This window comes from Diplotaxodon limnothrissa, linkage group LG23, assembly GCF_057381915.1.
Source record: "Diplotaxodon limnothrissa isolate DT_005_m linkage group LG23, D_limnothrissa_male_GT1.1, whole genome shotgun sequence".
In the NCBI taxonomy this organism is placed as follows: Eukaryota; Metazoa; Chordata; class Actinopteri; order Cichliformes; family Cichlidae; genus Diplotaxodon; species Diplotaxodon limnothrissa.
In genome coordinates this window covers 12,613,170-12,639,593 of record NC_140617.1, presented here as the reverse complement: position 1 = coordinate 12,639,593, position 26,424 = coordinate 12,613,170, and the positions used below count along the sequence as shown (strand labels likewise).

The following is a 26,424-nucleotide window of genomic DNA, read 5'->3' as shown; positions in this document are numbered from 1 at the left end:
TGCTTGCCTAAAAACTCAAGAAACTGTTTATCCTGCATCCACTTCAGTTGAAACCTCCATTCAAATCGAGTCTTGATCAGTTTTGGTTCTATGAGAGTCAAAGTAACGACTGCATGGTCCGAAATTACTATTTCCTTATACTGGCAATCTTTTATAAAATGAACCAACTCATTTGATACCAAGAAGTAATCTATTCTAGAGTACGCTTTATGTGTACCTGACCAGCAAGAATATTGTAACTTGGTTGGATTTTGATCTCGCCATATATCACTTAAATTTAACTCCTTCATGAATTGTTTGATCACCTTTCGTGTTCTATTGTGAGTATTATCCATGCCTGAGGATTTATCCTTCTGTGGATTCAGAGCACAATTTAAGTCCCCAGCAATTATACATTTACCTTGCAAGTCTGAGATTTTAAGAAATAAATTGCTATAAAAGTTTGGATTATCTTCATTTGGGCCATAAATATTAATTAAATTTAGTCTAGTGGAGAGTAGATTTCCTTGTATTATTAGAAAACGTCCATTACTATCCTTAAGCACGTGCTCAACTTGAAAAGGTATAGATTTATGAATCATTATCATGACGCCCCTGGAATTGGAGGAGTAGGGCGCTGAAAATATTTGACCTGGCCATCTACGTTTCATTCTATTTGTCTCACTATCTAGCATATGAGTTTCTTGTAGAAACACTATTGACTTTTTATTTTTAAATTCAGTTTGGTTTCAGTTATTTTCCAGAGTGCTTATTTATTTTGCTTCAATTTAGTTTTTAATTGCTTGAAAATCTTTTGTTTTAGTCTTTCTAATTATGATTGTATGAAGCAATGACTGTTTTCTACAGTCATTGGTATGAAGGGCATAGAGAGGCATGCCCTTTTGAAAGCAGCTGACTGACAGTCTCAAAAACATTACCCTCAATACCAAGTGTAATAAAACTGTGATAAAACGAATAAATGCTAAATCATAAGGATATCTATATTATTATTTTATTTTTAGTGCGTTTGAAATCTATCTATCTATCTATCTATCTATCTATCTATCTATCTATCTATACATATATAGATATTACATTTAGTTTTAGCAGTTTAGTTTTACTTAACTATCATAACCTTAGTAACCACTGATTTTCTTTTTAATGATAAAGCGCTGCTAGGTTTCCCCGGTAGACCTGATGATGGAGATGGAGTTTCCAGTACGCCTGCGGTTCCGGGTCCAGGTGGTTCCGATGTTGCGTCCCGCCTGCGGTGCTGGGTCCCGCCGGCGGAGGGCACACCGCTCCGGCCGCGTGTCCTGTGCGAGGCGGAAGGAGCGGCGCGCAGTGCGGCAGCAGCGTCTGGAGGCTCGGCGTGTGCGCGCTGGTTGAACACGGAGGGAGCAGTAGGTGATGCGCAGCCACGGAGCCGGAAAGCAGACTGTTCATCAGCGAGAACCTTCTTGTGTGTGTGGAGCTGAGCAGCCCGCGGTGAGCAGGTAATAATCCGAGCTCTGTGCTCGTTAAAGGCGGCGCAAAGAGACTCTCAGTGGCTTCATTCACTCTGCGTTAGCCAACCAGTCAGCCAGCTAGCCTCCGCGCTAATGAAGCTAATGCGGCTAGCGGCGTATAGCAGCATTTACACGCTTTCTTTATTTCTGCCGGTGAGTTAAAGCACAGATTAGTGTCCACACAGGGAAGACTCAGTTAAACACCAAAGCAGCCCGTAAAAAAAGAGACCGCCTGAGGCTAACTCGACATTAAGCCTCACCTATCGCGGCCAGGTGAGCCTCCCTTTCGTATCACTTCCTGAATTCTTGAGTACTGGAGATGGGTGATTTACATAGCAGGTGACTTAGTTGCACAATGCTTTTGAATGTATCTCAGTACAACACCCAGAAACCCTTCAGGTTTTACCGAGAGTCACTCGGATGTGCGTGAATGGGAGCAGACTGTAGGTAGGAAGGACAGCAGGTAGATGGATTCCTCCAACTCCTCAGGTGATGCTTTTCCAGGGTGTAGAGTGGACTGTGGTCACGGTAGGTTCCTGCTGGGGTGCTGACGTTAAACACTGGTCTTTATGAGTCTCTCACTCCAGCCTGTGGTCTGTTCTTCTGCTGTCAGGTGTTTGGGTCGGACAGAACTGCACCTTACCGGGTCAGCACCTGCGCTGTCAGCTGGTAAATGTGACAGACCGCATCAACACATCCAGCCTCACTATGGCTCAAGACAGGGGCAAATATGACTTCTACATTGGCTTGGCGCTGGCCGTCAGCTCCAGCATCTTCATCGGAGGCAGTTTTATCCTGAAGAAGAAAGGACTTCTGAGGTTGGCGAGGAAGGGGTCCACACGGGCAGGTAGGGGTGCTTTTTTCTGAGCATCGATGCTGGTTACCCCAATCCTTGAGGGGACCCACACTTCAGTCTTCTTTTTCTGTTTGTTTGCTTGTCTGTTCCCGTGTTTCCACACATGCTTATCCATTGTGACATTTCAGGCTTGTCAGGTTCTCCTCACCTGTGCAGGGTGTGTTTAAGTGTGTGTCTGCATGTTGTTTGTGTGCATGAGTCATGAACACTCTTAAATCCTAGCAATCATTAACTCCAGCGCTCTGCTCGACCTTCAGTTCACGTCCATCGCCTGACCTGCAGTCAAAGCGAGGAGTTGCATAATTCAGGTTTTTCTTACATGCAAGTGACATTGAAATGAGGAATCACGTGGAAATGAAAACATTTCTTTTGCTTTTCAGGGCAGGGAGGTCATGCGTATCTGAAAGAGTGGCTGTGGTGGGCAGGTTTACTATCAAGTAAGTGATAACGCTGTGGCTCAAAATGAAATGAGATCATTCAGATGCAGGTGTAGCAGACATTCTCCAGAGTTGGTGCATAACATATTTGCATATGTTGAGGTCACATGTGGTTTCAGGAGCTGGTATTTGTCTTTGTGGATGCACCACCTGGGCTCATGCTGATTGCTGATGCTGTTTGAAGGAGACCTGCTGCTGTTGTTATTTTTGACACATTCAGGACTTCTTTTGCGTCTCCTTCACTTTTGTTATCGTTACAGAAAAGCTCAGAATTGGTCTTTGGCAGATTGAGCTGAAGAAAACCTGCCCAGATTTATTCTTTCTTACTTATTTAATTCCATTCTCTTGAATTACAATTCAAATTCAAGGAAGAACACAGTTTTCTTTTAATATTAGATATTTAAGTTCTCCAAGGACTGATTAACCATGTTAAGTAATCACGATCTCAGTCTTACACTTGATTTTAAAGCAAACCTTGTTTTTTTCTCTCTCTTGTCATCCTTTACCAGTGGCGGATGTTCATATTAAACATGTCCAAAGTTTCTAATGATGAGCTCAGTGTATTTACAATAATCCTTCAAAGCTCAGACTGCTCCAAACACTCAGTTTATCACAGATTTGTTTCCTACTCTGGGATCAGAAAGTATCCTTAAAGGGGCTGAAACGGCTTATTTCAGGCAGTCGGTGAAGTCTGACTACACAAGTGAGATAAATTAGGATTATTTTGAACTGTGAATCATGCAGGGCTACTCTAGGAAAGTCCAAAAATAAAAACAAGGACCTGGGAATGAACGAAAGTGTTTGGTAATAACAAATGAGCTAAATGTAATCTCATTGTTGAATCAGATGGTATATTGGTGCATGTATTTCATTATTACAGATGTAATAATCCAGCTTCATCTCGCTAGCTTTAAGATATTTTGTCACTGTCCCATTGTCAAACCCTTTCTTTCTCTACTACCTCTGTTGCAAAATGCCCTAAACCTCAGATAGTATTACAGTGTTTGCATGTCTCTGTCACAGGACAGTTCTACTTTCCTTCATGTGTGGAAATAACTGTCTGTTAACCTTTTGCAGTGGGGGCTGGGGAAGCGGCCAACTTCGCCGCGTACGCCTTTGCTCCTGCAACGCTAGTCACACCGCTGGGAGCCCTGAGCGTGCTCGTCAGGTACTGATGAGTGCATGTGTCTCATCCACCTCGATGTTTTGATTGTGTAAGAGTGTGTGTGACCTGAAATGAATTTATTTATTTATTTATTTTTGGTCGCAGCGCCGTGCTGTCGTCATACTTCCTGACGGAACGGTTAAACCTGCACGGGAAGCTTGGCTGTCTGCTCAGTATCCTGGGCTCCACCACCATGGTCATTCACGCGCCGAAGGAAGAGGAGATCAGCAGCCTCGAGGAGATGGCGGCCAAGCTGGTTGACCCAGGTACAGAAAAAAATTCTTCTCTGTAGATCGTGTCTACAGATATTTCCTCCAAATATTCATCTTTGCTTCACAAAACATGATCATGCCTTACATGCAAAAGGTCTCAGGTTCGATTCCTGAAGGCAGCACAAACCCAGCTTCAGGGGATCACAAGCCACTATACTCCCAACACCGGTCCCGGGCGCTAACAGAGATCTGCAGATTTTCACTGATCAATACAATGTACAAAAAAAAACAAAAAAAAACAAAAAAACGCAAGTTGATCTTTCAGGAAACTTGTTATCCTATTTTGCATCGTTCTTCTGTTTCACTGAGGAAACTGGCTCCAGGCAATCAGGTGGAAGAAATGTTCAGTTTCTTTGTTTACCAGCAGCAGGTTTCAGTGAACCACACCCTCTGAACAACTAAAGCGTGTATTTTCACTTTTGTGAAAGCGCATTCAGCAGATTTGATTTGATTTGATTTTATTGATTAGCATTCAAATTCAAATCTCAGTGAAAACAGTGAGAAAAAAAAAAAAAAACAGTGAAAACAGAACAAAAATCTACCATAAAGAAAGAAAGCATGAGACAAGGCTAATCAAAAGGTATTGGCTGAAGCATTTGCTTATTACGCCAACCCTTTTCACAAAATATCTTTTTGTATGCAGCTCCTGTACACAGGGCTTGAAGAAAATAATAAAACAAAGCAAAAACCAAACAAAACAAACAAACAAACAAACAAAACAAAGAAAAAAAAAACTTTCCACCTTAGATAAGTAACTACATCAAAGTAAAGAATCAAGAGGTTGTTGTTTTTTTTCTCCTTTTTGTTCTTTTCATTCTTGATTTATATATTTTTCTAATACTCTATTTTTAAACATGTTTTTAAACAAGGAAAATGAACTACACCTTTTTAAATCACTGTCATAACTATTCCACAGGTTAACTCCTCTAACAGAAACACATCTCTGCTTTATATTTGTCCTCATCTTGTTTTTCTTAAAGAAATCTGTTCCCCTTAAGTCATATTGACTCTCTCTGACTTTGAACAGCTTCTGAGTACTGGGGCAAAGCAAGTTATTTTGTGCTTTATACATTATCTGTGCCATTTTATATTCAACTAAATCATAAAATTTCAGGGTATTCAGATTAATAAACAAAATGTTAGTTGGTTCTATATAGTTTGATTGGTTTATAATTCTTATAGCTCTTTTTTGTAACTTGAAAATATGAAGAGTGTTCGTTTTATATGCATTACCCCATATCTCCAGACAGTAAGTCATATATGGAAGCAACAGAGAACAATAAAGTGTGTATAATGATTTTTTGTTCAGGACATGCTTTGTTTTATAGAGAATAGCAATGGTTTTTGACATTTTTGTTTTCACGTGGTTTATATGAGACTTCCAACTCAGCTTATCATCAATTATCACTCCAAGAAATTTATTTTCGTACACTCTTTCAATTTCAATTCCATTAACCCTTATTTTAGATACATTTTTCACTTGTCTAGTGCCAAAAATAATCAATTTTGTTTTCTTTATATTTAATGATAACTTATTTACATCAAACCAGTTTTTTAATATATTTAACTCCTTTTCCGCTGTAGTCAGAAGCTGTTCTAAGTTTTTACCTGAGCAGTACAGAGTGGTATCATCAGCAAACAATACACATTTTAACAGTTTGGAAACACTACATATGTCATTTATATATAATATAAATAATTTAGGGCCCAGCACAGAGCCCTGAGGAACACCACAAGTTACCTTCAACTGCTTAGATTTTACATTATTGAATTCGACATATTGATATCTTTCATCCAGGTAACTTTTCATCCACTTGTATGCTATCCCTCTTATGCCATATCTCTCTAGTTTATTTATTAATATAGAATGATCAATTGTATCAAACGCCTTTTTTAAGTCTATAAAAACACCAACAGTATATTCCTTATTATCTATTGCATTAGATATCCCTTCAACAAGTTCCATCACTGCCATTGAAGTGGACCTTTTCACTCTAAAGCCATATTGGTTATCACTTAGGAGATTATGCTTCTCAATATATTTATCAAGTCTATTAACAAATAACTTTTCTAAAATTTTTGAGAACTGTGGGAGTAGTGATATTGGCCTATAATTGGTAAACTGACATCTCTCTCCGTTTTTATGGATTGGAATAACTTTTGCTATTTTCATTTGTGAGGGAAACACACCAGATGCTACAGTGGGGCAAAAAAGTATTTAGTCAGCCACCGATTGTGCAAGTTCCCCCACCTAAAATGATGACAGAGGTCAGTAATTTGCACCAGAGGTACACTTCAACTGTGAGAGACAGAATGTGAAGAAAAAAAAAATCCATGAATCCACATGGTAGGATTTGTAAAGAATTTATTCGTAAATCAGGGTGGAAAATAAGTATTTGGTCAATAACAAAAATACAACTCAATACTTTGTAACATAACCTTTGTTGGCAATAACAGAGGTCAAACGTTTACTATACGCCGAGCAACATGGACTTTCAACTCCCGCCACAGATTTTCTATGGGGTTGAGGTCTGGAGACTGGCTAGGCCACTCCAGGACTTTCAAATGCTTCTTACGGAGTCACTCCTTTGTTGCCCGGGCGGTGTGTTTTGGATCATTGTCATGTTGGAAGACCCAGCCTCGTTTCATCTTCAAAGTTCTCACTGATGGAAGGAGGTTTTGGCTCAAAATCTCACGATACACGGCCCCATTCATTCTGTCCTTAACACGGATCAGTCGTCCTGTCCCCTTGGCAGAAAAACAGCCCCATAGCATGATGTTTCCACCCCCATGCTTCACAGTAGGTATGGTGTTCTTGGGATGCAACTCAGTATTCTTCTTCCTCCAAACACGACGAGTTGAGTTTATACCAAAAAGTTCTACTTTGGTTTCATCTGACCACATGACATTCTCCCAATCCTCTGCTGTATCATCCATGTGCTCTCTGGCAAACTTCAGACGGGCCTGGACATGCACTGGCTTCAGCAGCGGAACACGTCTGGCACTGCGGGATTTGATTCCCTGCCGTTGTAGTGTGTTACTGATGGTGACCTTTGTTACTTTGGTCCCAGCTCTCTGCAGGTCATTCACCAGGTCCCCCCGTGTGGTTCTGGGATCTTTGCTCACCGTTCTCATGATCATTTTGACCCCACGGGATGAGATCTTGCGTGGAGCCCCAGATCGAGGGAGATTATCAGTGGTCTTGTATGTCTTCCATTTTCTGATGATTGCTCCCACAGTTGATTTTTTCACACCAAGCTGCTTGCCTATTGTAGATTCACTCTTCCCAGTCTGGTGCAGGTCTACAATACTTTTCCTGGTGTCCTTCGAAAGCTCTTTGGTCTTGGCCATGGCGGAGTACACATCTCAGGTGTCTTTTATACAGATGATGAGTTCAAACAGGTGCCATTCATACAGGTAACGAGTGGGGGACAGAAAAGCTTCTTACAGAAGACGTTACAGGTCTGTGAGAGCCAGAGATTTTCCTTGTTTGAGGTGACCAAATACTTATTTTCCACCCTGATTTACGAATAAATTCTTTACAAATCCTACCATGTGAATTCATGGATTTTTTTTTCACATTCTGTCTCTCACAGTTGAAGTGTACCTCTGGTGCAAATTACTGACCTCTGTCATCATTTTAAGTGGGGGAACTTGCACAATCGGTGGCTGACTAAATACTTTTTTGCCCCACTGTATATTTGGAATATTTTCATTTCCATCAGACAGGAAATGGAAGCTGGAATTTACCTGCGATAACTCAGGAATTGTTTGAGTCACTTTCTGTTGTTGTAACACAAAGTTCACATCTGAAGCAAAAAAGTATTTAGTATCCACTGTTAGTTTCATTGTTAGCATTACTCTTTCTGATTATTTGAATGTGGAGAATATTTGGTCAGGAGCAAGATCCAATCTTTATAATACAAATCTAACACTTCCTGACTTAAGAGTCATGTGAGAATAACAGGTCATGGAAAAACTTTAAAATAACTGAAACAATAATGTAATCTCTTTCTTTCAGCTGGTTAAGATGTTTCTTTCTGCGAGTAGTTTTAGTTATCTAACTACTCTCATATGAACAAATGTGTTAATATGCAAAATATGAGGGAAATAAATCTGTTTCTATGGTTTTGAAAAGCTAAACTTGTGTCATTCTGCTTCAGTCGATTTGTTTTAGCTCAAAGACGATGTGAAAAAAACCTCACAAAACAGACTCCTGCTCTCTGGAAGTAAAAAAAAAAAAAAGATTTGTGTGTCACACGTTAAAGTTGGAAGGGCTACATTAATTTTAACTGTTAAACGTTTGTATGTTCTCCCTGTGTGTGCATGGGTTCTCTCTGGGTACTCGGTGGGGTTGGGTTAATGATTCTAAATTGCCCATATGTGTGAATGTGAGTGTAAATTGTTGTCTCTCCATTAGTCCAGTGACAGAGTGGCAACCTGGCCTAGGTGTACACATTATGGCAGCTGGGACCAGCCCCCTGCAACCCGGAATTAGAAAAGATTGGATTTATTGAAGTGAAGGATGCTGAGAATAGTGATGGTTTGCAGATGCTTATTTTCTTGAAATGCTCCCCGTCCCACCTCTTCTCCTTTTCTTTCTCAGGGTTCCTTGTCTTTGCCACCCTCGTCATCATCGTTGCACTCATCTTCATATTTGTTGTGGGTCCCCGCCACGGCCAGACCAACATCCTAGTCTACATCACCATCTGCTCGGTAATCGGAGCACTCTCTGTGTCCTGTGTGAAAGGACTGGGCATCGCCATCAAGGAAGCGATCGCCGGGACGAGCGTGGTGAAAAACCCGCTGGCGTGGATCCTGCTCCTGGGTCTAGTGGGCTGTGTGAGCACGCAAATCAACTACCTGAACAAAGCTCTGGACATTTTCAACACCTCCCTGGTAACGCCAATCTACTACGTGTTCTTCACCACGTCCGTGCTCACCTGCTCTGCCATCCTCTTCAAAGAGTGGGAGCACATGGGAGCGGACGATGTCATCGGTACACTCAGTGGCTTCCTCACAATCATCGTGGGCATCTTCCTGCTCCACGCCTTTAAAGACGTTAGCGTGAGCCTGGCCACGCTCGCGGTGTCCATGCGGAAGGAAGAACGAGCGTTTCCCACAGCCAACGGCATAGCATCTCACACCGCCTACGAACTGCTGGACGAGAAGTCGGCCGGAGACTTGGAGGAGCGAGACACGGCTTCGCATTTCGACAGCGTCTCCAGAAGGAATGGCACGATGACGTCCTTGCTGGATCACTAAGGACCTCCCTATTCCAGAAGACTCGGCCGCGGCTCTGATGTAGACGTGGAGCGCGAGAATGAGACAATCAGCGATCCGGGGCGTAAACAGACCAGTGGATTGTAGTTAATGTTTTAATTTGCCTTACTTTTCTTGGAATATGGCTCATATTCATCTCTAGTTAAACTTAATTTCATTCCTGTGTAGCGCTGTAAATAAGTTTTATAAAAAGGTTTTATGGACATGCACCTTCATGCACTGACTTCCTTTCTATGAATCAGATGAAGTTTTAATATATATATATAAATATATATATACTTTATGAAGTCCTGCTGACAATGACTACATTTGATAGGACGTTCTATGATTTGAGTTGTCGTCATACTTGAAGGTAACGGCAGTTAATGTTGGGAGTTCTGAACTTTTTCTTTGCAGTTTTTACATTAAAAGCTTGACACAAACCAACATTTGTTACATATTTATTGAATTAAATGATTAAAACATAAGGCACAGTGAATAAATGCTGAACATGAGCTTGAGCTCTGTTACTTCAGTTCCACTTAAAATGTTTAGCATGCAAGTTGAACAGTGTAGAAAATATAAATTTACCATCACCCACACTTAAAATAGATTAATGCTCACCCTCAAACACCTGCCACCGCAAACCCTTAAATACGTCAGATAAAAACTACTTCCTCTCTCTGATCTACTTCTGTCTGCAAGTATAAAACAAAGAATATCCAAAAAGGGGAAATATTCTTTTCTGATAAGGCACAAATGAATACAAAAAAGAAAAAGTGGCCCAACTTCTGACACATGATGGTCCTCAGACCTAAAGGGCGATATTCGTGGTGATGCGGACAGTGTTTGAAACTTCACGCTGGTCCACAGTGTCGACGGCCGCCTCAGCTGCTGGCGAGCGACTGGTGTATCGGAGGCTGGAAGCATCGGACGTGCTCGACCGGCATGTTCTCGCCGTCGCCAGACTTCATGTACTTGTTCAGGATGGCGAAGATCTCGTTGTTGAGGACTTGGAATCTACGGATTCTGTCCACCATCTTCTTTAGAGGCTGAAAGGGAGACAAACACGGGAATGAGCTCAGAACAGGTCCCACTTAATCACGTTGCTGCTTTTATGTCAGATCCTATTTCACTGGTGAACGTTTATTTTAAACGTGGCCACAGTTTCTAATAGCACATAAAGCCAACAGCTCAGACTGTGCTAAACGCTCAGTGTTACACAGATTTTCCAACTCTCCATTCTGAGGTCACAGAGAGAGCAGGGTGTATTTATAGTACCGTAGGTCAGCCCTGAAGTTGACAACACAATAATTCCCAACATTATTTTTCTTAACCCCCCCTACGGGCTTTTGGATCATCACAGGAAATAACAGTTTGTGATACGTTTTAGCCAGATAACTTTTCTCTGCAGTTTCTCAAGAGCATTTGCATCAGTTGCATAAAAAAACAAAACTGAACTTCAGACATAAACATTGCAGTCGTGGTGGCCATCAATGCCTCTGAGCTTGTGCATTTGGTGGGTTGGAGTTTGCCTGACATCTTCTGCAGACTCATTTAGTGGCTTGTTGTAGAACATGAGGATGTTCTGAATGAGCAACTTCAGGAAAAAATGCCAACTCTTTCTTGGGCTTTAGGATTTATTTCTGTGGAACTACAGAAAAGCCCCGCTGACCTGCTGTTTAAACCTTCTGTTTATCTGGGACAGCCAATTATAAAAAGCTCCCATAAAGGGGGAGGAGCTATAAGAGCCTGTTTGATATTTGGTGTTTCCAAATGGCAGTGGAAGAACAGGAAATTGTATGCAATTGTGTATAAAACAGCTTATTATGAACTTTAACAGTGTTTCAGTTCAATCTGAGGATCCAGCTGGGAGATGTGAGCTGAGCACCAAGAAAACGGGACAGTTAGCCAGGCTCATTTCAAGGTTAAATCCAGCTCCCGGCAGTTCTAAAACAAACTCATCTGCTTAATCCACACAAACGCTGAAGAGTGTAACATCGCGGTGGGTTACCTGCAGCGACTATCTGACGACTTCAGAACCTCATTCTGTGTTTTCATGTGCAGCCACGCTGATTAGCTTTCCCCCCCCCATGTACTCAGTGAAACCTGTGGGTTTGGTTCTCAGTGACCTACTTATCTGCCCAAGAATGCATCACAATGTTGCTGGGTCAGTGTTGCCAACGCACAATACTCAACAAAGAGTTCATCAACAATCACGGAAAACAAAACGCAACAAAAATTCCTGAGAGGCAGGTAAGCTCCTAGCAAACAGAACCATCACGCCCATTTCTCTTTCATCGTCCTACACTTCACTCCCAACTGATTCAAAACTCTTTCATAGTCCGTGAGGGAAACCCCCCCCCCCCCCCCAAAAAAAACAAAAAACAGTCCATTTATGATTCAGTGGGTCACGCTGAAGCCTTTTGTGCTCTTTGCTACATTCTGAGGGGATACACTCAGTAACAGATTTCAACATAAATTATTCAAGTATTTTTTTTTGACAGAAATCCGAGTTCTGATTTCAACTTCCCTGCGCTGCCTCCGCAAGGACCAGAGTGCTGCAAAACTGAAGAAAATGAACACCTGAAGCCGCTCTTGTGATCGCCGACACGCTTGTGCTCATGAAGCAGAAGGACGGACGTCTGCAGATTCACGCTGAGCTGTATTTAGCTTTCTGTTAGCAGTGAAATTCATAATTCATAATTTTGGACTCCAAGCAGAAACACAGCATTAGAAAACAAAAACAACAGTTCAGTGTGGTTTGCTCTCAGTAATGTACGAAGTTACTTTAACTGTTGCAGTCTCACACCTGAGACGGATCTTGTTTAGTGACTTTAAACGCTGCGACGTTATTGGCTGCTCCACGACAAAAATTAGAGGTGGAGGATCTGAAACTCATCAAGCTCATCTTTCATGCTTCATTACCAGTTCTTACTGTGGTTTTTTACAAAGTATTTATAGAAAAGTATCACTTATTTACAGAGGTTAAAAAAGGAATATAGCTTTTTAAATCTGAGTCTCATATGATCTGGTGTGACTGAAGCCAGATTACATCATTATCAACACCCTAAAGGCTACAAAACGACAACAAACAGAAGTCATGTGAACCTAAACTCACCTTGATAAATTCCATACGGGTCATAATCTTTATTAACTTTGCACGTCACGTCACGCAGGGCGCCATCAGCAGATTTTATTATCTAATGTTCAGAGTTCAGCCGTGCGTTTAACAGCCTGTTGTTGAGGTTTCAAATCATATCAGCAGGTTATGGCATGAAGCAGAAAAGTCAATCACATTTTCTTGATGTGTGTCAAAAATAATAATTAAAAATGAATAAAAAAATCTAACTGAATTGAAGACATACGCAGGTCTTTACTTATATTCTTGGTACATTTGCTATTTGAGATGGTGTGCTCATTATTTTGGATGCAGTAACTGGTGGAGATGCTCGGGGACGTCAGGTGAGGGAAGATGCGTTAAATCTGCACCTTATGTATGCTGTATTTAACAGCCGTGCTCATGTCTTTCAAACTCACCACGCTCTTGATGATCTCATCCTTCCCGTCGTGCTTCTGCACCTTGAGGAGGTGGTAGCTGAAGTCAAGGATGTCAAAGCGTCTCTGCTGTCCCAGCAGGGCGATGATCATGCAGCCTGCCCAGTGGAGGCCGTCTCCAAAGCACTGCCTGGAGGACAGGAAGAGGGTGTGTCAGTAAATATTAGGTGAGAGGAAGCGTGTGCGTGTTTGTGTTCGGCCACACTCACTCCACTGTGAACTCGTGGGCTCCCACAGGAATGCAGTACACAAACTGCATGGCGCTCCAGAGGCGGTGGAACTCCACACACTCGTCCACGTGCATCACGCCGTTGCTGGGCAACGGCCCACGCCACACAGGGTCCTCCAGGAAGCCTCGCACACGTGTGAGGATAACCTCAAACATGGACAGACCGCAACACAGGCGCTCTTTGGTCAATAGGTCGCCCTCACGAGCGATGGCTATTTGCTGAAAGAGAAGTAAAAGCATTCAAAAGATCGTCTACCGGTCAGCATCCTCCATAAGTGTCACATGACACAGGAGCAACTGTAGCTTATCTCTGTCTTAATGGTGTGTTCAGAGGGAAACAAAATAAGTTGGTTTATTGCCTGATGTCATCCTCAGGATAAAGTCCACACGATGAAACACATTTATATGGCAGCAAATTTGTTCATGAAGTCCTCCTGGAGAATTTATTTAAGTTCTGAAGATGTTTTAACTCCAGCTCTCAGCTGTACTGAGAAGAAAGTAGTTTCCTCATTGGTTGTTAGAGACAAACATCAGCTGGTTTTGAATTGGCCCCGAAACACTCCAGCATTTGTATTTACATAACTAACCCGAGGGAAAGTGAACACACCATCCGACGGCTCTTACCTGTGGTGTGCCGAGGCGTTCTATCAGGGGAACCATATGCAGCGCCGTGTATTTGGCCTCCAAGCGCTTCATCTTGGCGTCGAGGCGCTCCCCCTCTACACAGACAGACAAAGAAATGTATGAAGTTTAAGTTGAGGATTGTCAACCAGTGGAAATTTGTTCTTAAGAAAGAGGTTTAAAAAAATAAAAAAATAAAAGCTTACAAGAAATAGAAAATTCAGACTAAGAAAGGAAAAAAGTGAAAATGTGCCAAAACGCAGTCCGACAGAGTTGTTACTTGTATAACAAAAAAAATTAAATAAAACAAAAACTTCTCACAATCAGCTGTTTTGTTTCTACATTAACTTTAGTAAATTTAATGAAGCCTGCCAGAATTTGACCTTCATATTAAGATTTTTCCAGATTACCAGGTCCTGGAAATACACAGGTTGTGTAACGGAGCTTTATGACACCAGCAAGAAAGGCAAAAAAAAAAAAAGAAAAAGAAAAAGAAAAAGTGTGATCAACATCAAGTGGAAAGTAAATGCACAAACCGCACCTTCGTGCATGGGCTTACTCATACTGAACATTTAAAATAAAACATTAATGGAAAAATATTATCACACAGATGGAATCACAGTTAGAAGATGAGCTTTTTATGAGCAACCACCGATGATTCATCAGAAACGGATCAAACATCCAGGGTACCCTGTGGCCGTTTATGCTCCTCTACGTCACAGACGTTAAACTGCTACAGCTTATTCAAACTACGATTTACAGAGAAAAACAAAATCGCGCCGAGCAAAAATCGGATTTTGTCATCGATTTTGACACGAGTTGGGTATAAAATTTATTTGGTTGCAGTTCATGTAAACAGACAGTAAATGTGTTTTTCAGCTCTTAAAATTTCTTCTGGATATTTCTGAATTATGAGGGTTTAAAAAGATGTTGGAAAAAGAAAATTAAGAATGTGCCAAATTTCTATTAAGCCCCAATGCAAGTCTGGAAATATTCAGAGAATGAAGGTAAAATTTTGCTTGCCTGGAATAAGCTAAAGTTATTGTAAACATCAAAAGAAAAAAAAAATTGAGATGAGAGGCACAGATCGAGTTTGTTATTAATAGAAAATCAAACGCACACATGATGGCTACAGCATCCAGTTTGGGTTTATAAAATTTTAAATTTATGGGATTTTAATATTTAAAAACAATCATAAAAATTAGCAATATTTTCAGCCAGAACAAGATGCAACCTCTACAATGTTCTGCAACCCATGAAAACATATCAGTAAACCACAGTATGGCACGCTGGTGTCTCTGACACACACACACACGCATGCACACCTGCTGCAGATAATGCTGCGCTGGAATAACTGACTCTCTGTAATTCCGGCTGAAAACCGTACCCAACAAAAGCACTCTTGACTCCCGCTGAACTAATGTTTGCTAGAACACAGCACCCAGCTGTTTTCAAAATTGTTAAGCTTTTCCTAAAACAATACTTTAATGATGGAAAACAACTGAGTGCTGCATCTCAGCATCTCACCCTTGAGCGACGGGAAAAACCAAGGAGGAAATTTACATGGAAAGGTTTCGTTTTTTCAGCTGGTTAATGAGTCTCATTGTTAGTCAACTTTGGAACCAAAAGATGAGATCATGAATACACGCAGATGAAATGAGCCTCTATTTAAACAAACTTGTCTTTGGTTAGAGAAAAAAAAAAAGGTGGGGGTTAATACAAATAAAATAAGCCTTATCCAGAACAAGCTCAGTGCAGCTGCTCCTTCATGTCAAAGCAGACAGACATCGAGAGGATTCTGGTATCTGATCAGGATCCTTCCATCCAAAAGGTAGAAAACCCAAAAGGAAGCACAAGAGATCATAAATCTCATGTGGCCAGGAAACACTTCAAGTTCCTCCAGGACGATTTGAAAAATGAGGCAAATCTGGATAAATCCTGCTGCCAGAATGATCTGAGCGGAGCGATAACAGCAGAGCATGGACGGACAGACGGATAAAAGGGTCAATGTGATGAAGTCCTTGTGACCCTTTTTAGATTACTTAAGCAGGATGCAATGAGCTTAAGGTCGCATGAAGGGAAATTAAAGAGTTTTGTGATTTCGGGTTATGGTTAAATCGCTGGGAGTCACTCTGGCACCACCAGAATCCGCCTTTTATTCAACAGCGAGCAGAGATTTCAGACGCTTGAATCATTGTTTTGGACCCAGAGCAGATAAAGCACGGAGACAGTTTATTGATTACACTGTATGAACTGCGCAGAGCAAAGAGCACAAAGTTATCAATAGGAACCCATCTGCCTGTTGACTTTGCCTAGAAATTTGTCCATAAAGTTATAAACAAGTCCAACCCTGCCCAGGAACAACTGTGACTTGTGCAGGGACTACAAAATATTACACATTCTTACTTTGTTTATTAAATTTAGGCCGCTTATTCAAGTGGACGTTTTAGAGATCTGGGATGTTAATACATGTGTCTGAACTGGAAAAGTTTTTGGGTCCCTCCTGCTGTTTTGACTGTGCAAATAAAATTGACTTTTCCTCTCAGTATTTACCTTTGACATGGACTCTGGGAAGAATGTTCTGGAAAGGTGCAGCATGCAGCAAATCACAAACTTCTTCCTGTGACTGGAGGGAAAACAGCAAAACTTTAGAATAGGAGGCGACTGCATGAGGAAAAAAAATAATGAAAACATCTGCGGAGCATCTTAAAGTCGCCAGAGGCTCCCGATGACCCCGCGACCCGTACCAGGCTCTGCTCACTCAGCATACAGAACAGGATGGCGTTGCCCACCTCCCTCAGGTTCTGGAAACACACAGTCTTGAGCTCAGCGTACTCAACGATGTCCTTCAGCTGGTGGTGGAAGAACTCCAGGATACCTGAATGGAATTACACTGCAGTTATCACATATCTGCTACAGATAACAGCACTCAAAAGTAGATTACAGCAGGTATGCAGCGCTCCCTGATAAGCACATGAAGGGCAGGTTTTGTGGGCTCATGTTTGTTCTGTTGCTGCTCCCTCAGTGGAGTAAAGAAAGTCAAGATAAAGGTCTCTGTACTGAAACGTGTCCACCGCAACTCTTTGATTACTTTTTTGTGCCTCCTCTTCCTGGTGAACGTCCACTGATACTTCCTTTCCCATTAAGGAAAACCTTTACGCCAATCAGTGTTTTGCCTACATGTCAGACTAGGTGCTTCTGGATCATTGCTGGATACACGTAGATGTGACGCAAATCTTTTGACTGAACAAGGTCATCTAACAAAAGGAAATGTGACCAGTTTTTCTCCTCACATTTGAAAGCTTTGATTAAAATGTTAAATACGACTCATTTCCAGCAGTTTGCTTCATTTGAATGAAGCGTTCGCTCCTGACTCACAGCTTCAGATTTTACTCCGACTTGTTCTGCAGATTCAGTCTGTGCGGCTAAGACCCTGACACGACTGACAGAGCAAATCCACTGTGCTCAGAGGTTTTGCCTTTTCTACCAGTTAAAATGAAAGTCAATAAAATGCAGTTTGAACGCTAACACACAAAACAAGCAAAATCCAGCACTGAGACCAAAAAGCACCAGATGTCTCCACGCAGTGGCTTATATTCACATGTATGGGTGTTCTTTGACTCGTATCAAATATCACTGTTATCTTTTTCTACATGTGCAGTATCTCCTGAGTTTTTTTTACTGCTTGTATCAGACCCAGACATTGTGTATCAGCTGGCTACACTTTGACATACCCGGGGAACCGTACTCGTAGCGTGGAAGTCTGCAAATCTTGGGCATCACCTCCATCAGGGTCTTCACATACTGCATTATGGTGCCCTGAAGCTGTAGAAACAGAGAGCTTAACTCCACTTAAAGGGAAGTGAACTCACAAAGAATGAAGCACAGTAGCATCATGAAATCATAGCTCCTGCACATCATTACACACTCACCAGGCTTTTGACAACCTTCAGCAGCTCCTCCATCACCACAGCAATGCCCTGGTAGCCCAGCAGTCTGCACATCACCTTAATGTGTGGGGGGCCCAGAAAGTTTCTATAGGAGCCAAAAGTGCTGCTATAGGCCAGGTTCAGGGTCTACATGCAGAGAAAGACATCAAAAGACATCAAAAAGGTTAGTATGAATATTGCACACCACCATGCAGGGACTTTGTTTTGAGATATTTAAAGGGGGGGATGGTGAAGCTCTGAGAAAGCAGTCCACCAACTACTCTTTCAGAGTCTGCTTCTCTTTAAGGGAGTTCTTTGTCCCCACAGTCCCCAAGTGCTACGTTATAAAGCAGCTTAATTAAAAAGAAAAAGCCAAAATAAACCCAAAGAACAGCTGAGGCCGGAAAAGAAGGTCATAGTAGAGGAGAGGGTAAGTTTTCCTCTTGTGTCATCACAGTGTTAAACATTTGAGAGGATCACAATAATCAGACACACTAACCTGCTGTTGTGAGCTGATGCGTTGTAAATAAAAGTGAAAGGAATCAACGAATGCTTACATTAAATTCCATGGCACTTTTAAAGCGAGTAAAATGGGAACATTTTCCACATTAGGATTATCCTCTGGGGACCACGAACAGCAATACGACAATCTGGCCGCCAGTTGTTCAGAGCTTTTGCTGTGGAACAAACAGTTAGGCAGATGGTCTCGCCAACTGAAGCACATTTAAGCTCCAGTGTCAGATATACAAGATACTCTGACATAAACCAAAGTGCTGCCCGAAGGGGAAATAACGATCAATAACACTATGATGTCTCTGCATTAACTCGCTGGCATGGAAAACAAAATCAAAGCAACCAAATTTGCTAACATATAAAGATTGATTTGTCTGCACTGTGCACTTTTCCCTTACATACACCACAGATTTTTAGTCCTCCCTCTCTCCTGTCAGCAGTGAGGTGAAGCTCTAATCCAGCAGCAGCGGCGATGAGGACACACCGATCTCTGCGTCAGTACTGAGGTTAGAAATCTCCACAGCAGCACGCAGCATCAGAGCAAGAAAAGATTTTTTAAGTGAGTGACGAGCAGCAGCAGCATTACGGGATAATCTGAGCAAACACCAACATGTGCTGGCACAGGTCTCCCGGTAAGTTTCCGTTTTATGCTTTGAATTGATGACGGTGGTCGTACTGGTTACTTGTTACAGCCAATAGTTATAGAAACGTCAATAACAAGATGCTTTTTTATGACACCTCTGAAAAACCACAAGATTTCTTTACAGTTGTAAAAATGTGGCAAAAAGAAAACAAAATGAAACCTGTGAGATTAACTTTGTCTGAAAAGCACCAGTATTTAGGAGGGTTTAAAGCATCATTTGTCATCAGCATTTCTTTTAACTGAGCCTGCAGTGAGCACCAAACCCACCCTGCACTGGTTAAGGGCAAAGTGAAAACTTTTAATCATTTTTACATTTGGGTGTCATTTTATTCAATGCACGTAAAATATTATTCAATACTGAAGATTAAGTTTAGATTTTTAAAGCAAAATAAACTCTTGCAATAGTTAAATATGTCAGCAGGTGCTTTGGGTCAAAGTGTGATTTTATAAAATAAATTTCAGGATTTATTAAAATATTGAAATAAAAAGCTCGTAAACTGGACAGCTCAGAAAAATAAATTTCCATTATGCAATTTGCATCATCTGTGCATAATCTCAGCTCCCTCCCATCTGTTCCAGATAACTCTTTGTACAATGCTTATTATCCTCCGACATTGCTTTGTTTCCCCCTCGTTATGCTTTATATAACATGGTGAGGATCGGCTGTGTGGTCATGACATTTTTCATTATGCTAAGCTCTGTGCATACTGCAAATGGGAGCAGGATTTAAAGTCAGGAAGTAATTAGAGCTTTTATTGAAACCATAAATTGGTGAGTTTTTGGATGCGTTTTTGCCCACTTACGTCAGAACAGTCCTAAGACTTAATGCTGCTTTTCCACCAACTATTTAGAACCACCTCCATTCACTTCTATCTGAAACGCAACAAAACACTGACATTAAAGACCTGAGACAAAATCTGGAACCGCCGCCGACGGCGACCAATATCAGCATCAAAAGTACAATTGCATAGATGCTATAAGCATTAAATAAAGAACAGCCACTGATATCAGTGTTTACATTTTTAGTTGTTATAGATCAAAGTAAAGCAGATGTGTTATTCCCTTCTATAATCCTTAAAGGGACAACAGTGGCCGTGCAGTTTGAGCATGTGTTTAACTGCTAATTGTACATAAATAAAATGTGCATGGGTAGGTGTATGAGAGTCAGGCCTAATTCATAAATTCTTAACTTGGATCACGTATGTGGTAATTCTCTGGTATTTGTCCGGCATATTATTATTGTTTTCATTTTTCTTTTTTAAATTTAGTGCACACGTTTTTTTGTTTTTAGCCTCAAACCTAGTTGCGACATAAATGGGGGCTCATCCGGGATCTTTGGGACTCTTCTGAGGGGACTGAACATCAGGTTTCTTTCTCCTATAAGGTGCGTCAAGCTGACTATGTCTTCCCTGTGAGCGAATTCAAGCATTTCAGCTCTTTAGATGTGCTGCCTCCACTAAAACATTTACTTACTTTGTTTACTTATTACTTAACGCTGTCTCGAGCCTCGGATGCCTGTTTTTGTGGAATAAATAATGGTTGCTACTTATGTTCTAAGGAGTAACTGGATTAAGAGCTTGAGAATCACTTCTCAAATCTGGTTAAAAGTGCTTTGCTTCTTAAAGGGAACAAAAGTGCTGATCGGTGGAAAAAAAAGGAAATGGGTTAAAAAAATATGGGTGGGAAGGAGCCAAAATTAAGAGTAAAATGTGAAAGCTTCTGTTGTGCAACATAACTAGGATGGTGACTTAATTAAATGTTATGAATCATGACCAAATGGCTCACTGAGCCAAGAGAAAGCTTATTATTGATGAAGTCTTCTTATATTAGCTCTTAGATGGGGAAAGAGCACAGAAATACCTCACCCTGTCATCTCAAATTAGTCCTTTCAGTGTCTCACTGTGTTCCCATCTTCCTTTTTTCCAGCTCAGTTTTACATCGCAAGCATCAGACAGCTGCAGTAACTGAGGATGCACTTCATTCCTGCAGACTCCATCTTCTCACAATGGCGATTGCAATCTACAACATCTCCTCCACCTCAGCCAGGGTGAGCTGGCCATCCTCCCCCACCTGCATTGACACCTTCTACAGCGTCATGTACGACCCCAACTGGAACAGCCTGTTCATGGGCTACAAGCGCAAAAGCTTCATGTATGAGGATCGTATCCCTGTCAGTCAGACCAGCACACACCTGGCCAATCTCCTCCCTCAGACTGCCTACTTCTTGTGTGTGACGTGTCAGGCTGCCAATCCGGTGCGGGAACAATGCCAAGTGTTCAGCACTCTGAGCGACAGCAGCGAAGGTCACGACAGAGCCGGCTGGGAGCTGGCAATGGCCGTATGGCTCATCTGCTGCATCTTGCTCCTCGTCATCGCCAGCATCCTGTTGTGGAACTGTCTTAACAACATCTGTATCCTCCCCGGCCAGGCCGCAGCCGGACACCCGGTGGTGACCAACTCAACCTGTCAAGGCATGTCCACATCTGGAGCCCTCTACACTACGAGAAGCAGCAGCCAAGACAGCATCAAACGCTCCAACATCATGCAATCACCCCACCTCTCGGCGCAGCCTACGGGTCACATAATTACCCAAGACCATGAGTTGAGGACGCTGGCTAAGCTGTCCGGCAGCGAGCCAACATGAATCAACTGGATTAAGGTCATCACAGCATTGTTCAGATTCAATTGTCACCGAGTATTTTCATCCACTCACAAAATCCTATTTGTGTGTTTTTCCTCAGAGGAAACATTTCCAACCTATTACAGCAAGGTTTCAACACACACGCACACATGCACACCATTTTAAATAAAAAGATTTATGCTTTTAAGACCTAAAAAAAATTACAAACCAAAAATTAAATATCATTAATATGGCACTCATCTTTCTTTTGGCACTGACAAAAATTTATCCATGTAGAAAAATAAAAAAAATCTGTCATTTAACGCGTCGCCTGCGTGTTTATAGAACGGGCTCAGACAGAAACAAATGTTGTCTGTTTAATCAAAGCTTCACTATCCACAAAAACATTAAAAATAAATAAAATTGTTTTACTCATAACTCTGTAGATCAGTGGTTCTTAACCTTGTTGGAGGTACCGAACCCCACCAGCTTCATATGCGCATTCACTGAACCCCTCTTTAGTGAAAAATAAAATGTGATTTTTTTACTGGTGCACAAAATGAGCCATGCATGTCATGGCGAAGGCTCTGCCGAACCCCTGAGACCGACTCACCGAACCCCTAGGGTTCGATCGAACCCAGGTTAAGAACCACTGCTGTAGATCATTCTTTTATATTCATGTCATTTATTTATGTCCATAAATAAACCAAAAATATATTTTTTAACCTCTCCTACAGTGAAATTACAAAACCCTCTCAAGCCATATTTGTTCTCCCAAAGTAAAAACAACAACTACTTTTGGACATGTCTGGGAGTGATTTTGATTTATCCAAATATTATTTACATTATTTTGATTGGATATCAAAGTATTCTGCAGTCCAATGAAAAAAGACAAAATCCTTGATGTGTGATTTATAAAGATGATATGAAAAGTGGATTTGAATTGCCTTGGGAACCCCCCCCCAAAAAAAAACATTAGTAGCCAAAGAGTGTTCAGTCAGCGTCTGTCATAGTCAGATCCGCCCCTCTCTCTTCACGTCTGGCTTCAAGAAGCGATGGTGAGAACGGTCACCTCGATGCTTCATAACAGGACTTCACCGACCAGTGAGTGACATCACAGCGGCCACGTCCATCTTTTATACACAGTTTCTGGTCTTATTTTTAGACACAGGAACACACAGACATCAACATCATGAGTGTGAGGACTGAAACAGTCTGACAGCATCATAGCTACACTATCAGGTTAGCGCCCCCAGCGTGTTGGTCCACATAACTACACGTTAAACAGAAGAACATGTGATTGACTCATGTGCTGCATGGAGTTTTCACATTTCATGACATTTAAGGCATTCATTTCCTCCGAGGGGACGTCTGAGCACGTGCACACACTTCCCAGAGTAATGCTTTCACCCTTGTATTCTGTGGATACAGTTTGACAGCGTATACTGAATATCTGAGAGTCCACCCCTGTAATATGAGGAGATAAAGTGTGGGAGCTCTAACAGAAAAATGTCCTGACCTTTGACCCGTACAGGTACTGAGGCTGAGCGTTGGGTGGTTTATCCCTCTGGAACTCCTGAGAGAAGGGCAGGATGGTGCGCACAAACCTGAAGGCAGAGTTGGAAACATATCTCCATTAAAATAACATCGGGATTGAAAATACAAGACCCACACAATTACTCCCTTTTCCCCCCTAAACCTTTGAGAAGCACAATCTGATATTTTATCTAATAAAACTATAAAAAATAAAATAAATAAACAGCTGTGAACGTTTATAAGAAACTGCCTCTTAGTTTTAGCTCCAGCTACTGGCATTAATATATGAACATTTTGGTCTTTCTGTGACCTTCACCGTGATTTTATTCTGAAATGTCACCTGTTGGTAGACCCGTTGTAGCAATAGTTGGGTAAGAAGTCGTAGTTGAGCTCCCAGAAGACGTGCAGTGTTATCCTGCCATAAGGGGCCGACACGTTGTGGTTGGCTTCGCGAAACATGGCGTCAAAGCTGTCCAGAGTCAAGAACTTGCTCAGGAGCTTGTGCGTCATGCGGTTGACCTCCAGAAGGCCTTCCAGCTCCTTTAAACAAGTCACACACCACCAATATATATTTTTAACTAAGTCAAATGAAAAACCCCAGGAATCATCAGCTAAATTAAATTACAACTACATACCATGATGGAGGTTAGATCCTCACTCTCGAAGCGACCGATAGCCAACTCCATAGATTTGTAAAGAGCAGCAGAAACCCTCTGAGTGATGAGTCTGTTGAGATCGATGGAGCGGCCTAGAAGCTGAGGTTCACAGCCAGTTAGTTAGAGACAACATGAAGGTGGGAGTACAGCGAGGTGGAAAGCACGACAGCGTGCAGCTTATACCTGGACGTGGCGTTGCTTCAGCAGAGTCTCGTAGCGGTTAGAGGACGGCCAGGGAATGTTGGCTCCTTGGTTCTTGCAGTCAGATCTCAGCCGTTTGTCAAGCAGAAGACTGAAAGAGGATTCACATAAACACAGAGAAGTCAAGGTTTGTAAAAATCACACCTTTAGGCCTGCTCCTTATTTCCTGGCATGTATATCTGGTTCACTTTAATCATGACCAGAGTTTCTAATGACGAGGTCAGTGTATGTACACAAACCTCTGTGAGCCATAAGCTCAGACTGCTCTAAACGCTCAGTGAGGGGCAGCCAATCAGAACAGAGATGGCTTCAATGGGGAGAAACTAAAATAGTTTGCTTCAGAGACATAACACAGGGGCTCCCCCGAGGTCCAGTGTAGGATAAAGGAGGATTATTCTGAACTGTGAATTATGCAAAGCTATTGTGATAGAACTGGAAGTGAGCCGAGTTTTGAACCGTTCCCTCGGATCCCCACAATCCTGGAGGGTAGAGGTGCATTTGAAATTGTCCGACTATGTCCTGTTTGTGTCTGTCATATTTGACATTTGCAATATTACAAATATTAAATAAATAATTTGTACCTAAGCACATGTGCTATAGCACCTTTATCCCCTTCATCCTCCCACAGAGTTTTTTAATACCCTCTGCTACGTTCACACTATCACTCTAGCTGGACGACAAATAAGCTAGCTGTCGTTGAGGCCTTGACAACGTAAAAACATTGGAAAAGTGATCCGACTGCTTCTCAAACTAATCATGCTACTTGATTACTACTGGAATCAACACATTAGAAAACAGACGAAGCAATCAAATCCTTTCTTATGAGACTGTGTGTCTGCACATAAGGGGGAGAGGGGTCGACGTACCTTCCAGCTAGAATCTTGTAGTACCCAAATATCTGATCAGCAAGCTTGTAGACAAACTGATCAAAGCACAGGTTAACCTGAAGAAAAAAAAAATGTTTAAAAGTTTCAACATAGATGACCAATGAAATAGTACTTTCTTCTGGTTTAAGGAGAAAAATTTTTTTCACAGATTTTTGTAAAGAACCGAGCCAAATCCATTCTACATGCACATTAACAAAGCTCTGCAAGCGGCTACATAATGAATAGAAATGCAGCTACTCAACAGCTCATGAAATGGACAGGAAACTGAGATTAATGAGGTGACTATAGGAGAGCTTGTAAGCAACAAACAGGATATTTAGGAAAGCCGTGCAGTCAGAGGCATTATGAGCGCGGTGATGCAGCCGCCACATATCTGAGATCATGATCCTTTACCTCTGCCTCTATTTCATCGTAGAGGAACTGCTTCTTGAATTTGGTCAGGGCGTAGTGTGCGCTGTCGTTGTACAAATCCAGAGGATATAGCACATACCTGCAGGGGATTAAGATGTTATTCTAGAATTAAACACACCCTGCAACCGTGAGAGAATTAATCTGTTCAGCAACAAGGATAAAAGCTGAGACGTGTAAAATAAGAAGCTTCATTTAGCTGCAGCAGCAGTTGGTTAAAAAAGGAAGCGTTACATCAAACTGATACGCGCCACACAGACATCTGCTTAAATATGCACGACCTGCACAAAACACTTACTCTCCATAGTAAATAAGAGTAAAACGGAGAGTTTTTCTTTTCTTCCCAAAAATTTTGGGTGAATATTTGAAGAATTACAGCACGTATGCTTCCTGCCAGCTGATGTGCTTAATGGCTTATGTAAAACCTGCCTCGTATCAACGTAATCCTGCAGCAAAGATTTAAAGCAGACACGAAAACATTCACGGATAATCCCAATTTTTGGGATTTCATCCAGGGTCCTATTTGAAAATGGAAGATGAAAAGAAACGAGCGCTGAAGTTGTCAGAACGCATCTGTCCGATCGCAACCGCCAATCGCAAAGAGCCAGACTGTGACTAAACATGAAGTTTAGTTAGAGAAGGACAAACGCAGTCCTCCGTTTTTGCACCAAGTTGCAAATTATACCATGGAGAATATCTATTTCCACTGCTGTGAGAAGAACACCAAACAATCAGCCCATCTTTCACATAGGATGAAGAACTTAATAATAAGAATGGGAGGGAAACTGTCCAATAGTTATCAGAGTTGGTGGTAACCAGTGGAAATAAATGTTCTTGGTTACAAAAGAAGCATATTTACTCCATCATTGAAGCCTCCTTAGTCTCCAGGATGTGATCGGTGAGGATCCAGGGCATGGACATCTCGATGGGGAACTGGATCCTGCGACCCATGGTGAGCTCCAGAAAGAACTCTCTGAACCACAGCTGGGAGAGGTCACAGCACTGCTGCAAGGTCTCTGAAGGGAAGAGAGGGGAGATGGAAGAAGGTTACATCAGAGTCCCCTTCCAAAAGCTGTCAGGGGCCTCGGGCTGGTGATGATATTTATCGTTTGCTGAACAAAATGATTTGAGTTTTAGACTATGA

The 26,424-nt window shown here is 41.7% G+C and overlaps 3 protein-coding genes across 5 annotated transcripts in view; 2 read left to right on the top strand and 1 right to left on the bottom strand.

Moving 5' to 3' along the window:
• The first annotated feature begins 1,349 nt into the window (after positions 1-1,349).
• nipa2 (NIPA magnesium transporter 2) lies at positions 1,350-9,714 on the top strand. The gene is made up of 6 exons (XM_085347496.1): positions 1,350-1,475; positions 2,101-2,334; positions 2,724-2,780; positions 3,858-3,948; positions 4,051-4,211; positions 8,824-9,714. Exons 2-6 carry the CDS (start codon positions 2,196-2,198, stop codon positions 9,480-9,482), a joined length of 1,107 nt encoding a protein of 368 aa, XP_085203622.1. The 5' UTR covers positions 1,350-1,475; positions 2,101-2,195; the 3' UTR covers positions 9,483-9,714.
• Positions 9,715-9,974: 260 nt separating this feature from the next.
• Positions 9,975-26,424, bottom strand: part of cyfip1 (cytoplasmic FMR1 interacting protein 1) — a 39,000-nt gene continuing 22,550 nt past the window's right edge. For both annotated transcript variants that reach the window (XM_085348903.1, XM_085348904.1), the window contains exons 17-31: positions 26,140-26,296; positions 25,266-25,362; positions 24,852-24,928; positions 23,968-24,076; positions 23,764-23,883; positions 23,469-23,668; positions 23,112-23,199; positions 17,820-17,963; positions 17,622-17,712; positions 16,635-16,765; positions 16,441-16,513; positions 13,891-13,985; positions 13,247-13,485; positions 13,020-13,167; positions 9,975-10,531 (exon numbers count right to left, since the gene is read on the bottom strand). In XM_085348903.1, coding sequence (XP_085205029.1) covers positions 10,367-10,531; positions 13,020-13,167; positions 13,247-13,485; positions 13,891-13,985; positions 16,441-16,513; positions 16,635-16,765; positions 17,622-17,712; positions 17,820-17,963; positions 23,112-23,199; positions 23,469-23,668; positions 23,764-23,883; positions 23,968-24,076; positions 24,852-24,928; positions 25,266-25,362; positions 26,140-26,296 — 1,934 coding nt within the window. In that variant the 3' untranslated portion in view covers positions 9,975-10,366. The remainder of the gene's footprint in view (positions 10,532-13,019; positions 13,168-13,246; positions 13,486-13,890; positions 13,986-16,440; positions 16,514-16,634; positions 16,766-17,621; positions 17,713-17,819; positions 17,964-23,111; positions 23,200-23,468; positions 23,669-23,763; positions 23,884-23,967; positions 24,077-24,851; positions 24,929-25,265; positions 25,363-26,139; positions 26,297-26,424) is intronic.
• fndc9 (fibronectin type III domain containing 9) lies at positions 16,300-21,933 on the top strand. Of its 2 annotated transcripts, XM_085348905.1 has the most exons (4): positions 16,300-16,836; positions 18,767-18,961; positions 20,264-20,356; positions 20,899-21,933. In XM_085348905.1, exon 4 carries the CDS (start codon positions 20,978-20,980, stop codon positions 21,614-21,616), a length of 639 nt encoding a protein of 212 aa, XP_085205031.1. In that variant the 5' UTR covers positions 16,300-16,836; positions 18,767-18,961; positions 20,264-20,356; positions 20,899-20,977; the 3' UTR covers positions 21,617-21,933. The 2 variants fall into 2 exon arrangements, with proteins under 2 accessions (XP_085205031.1, XP_085205033.1); XM_085348907.1 differs by lacking the exon at positions 20,264-20,356.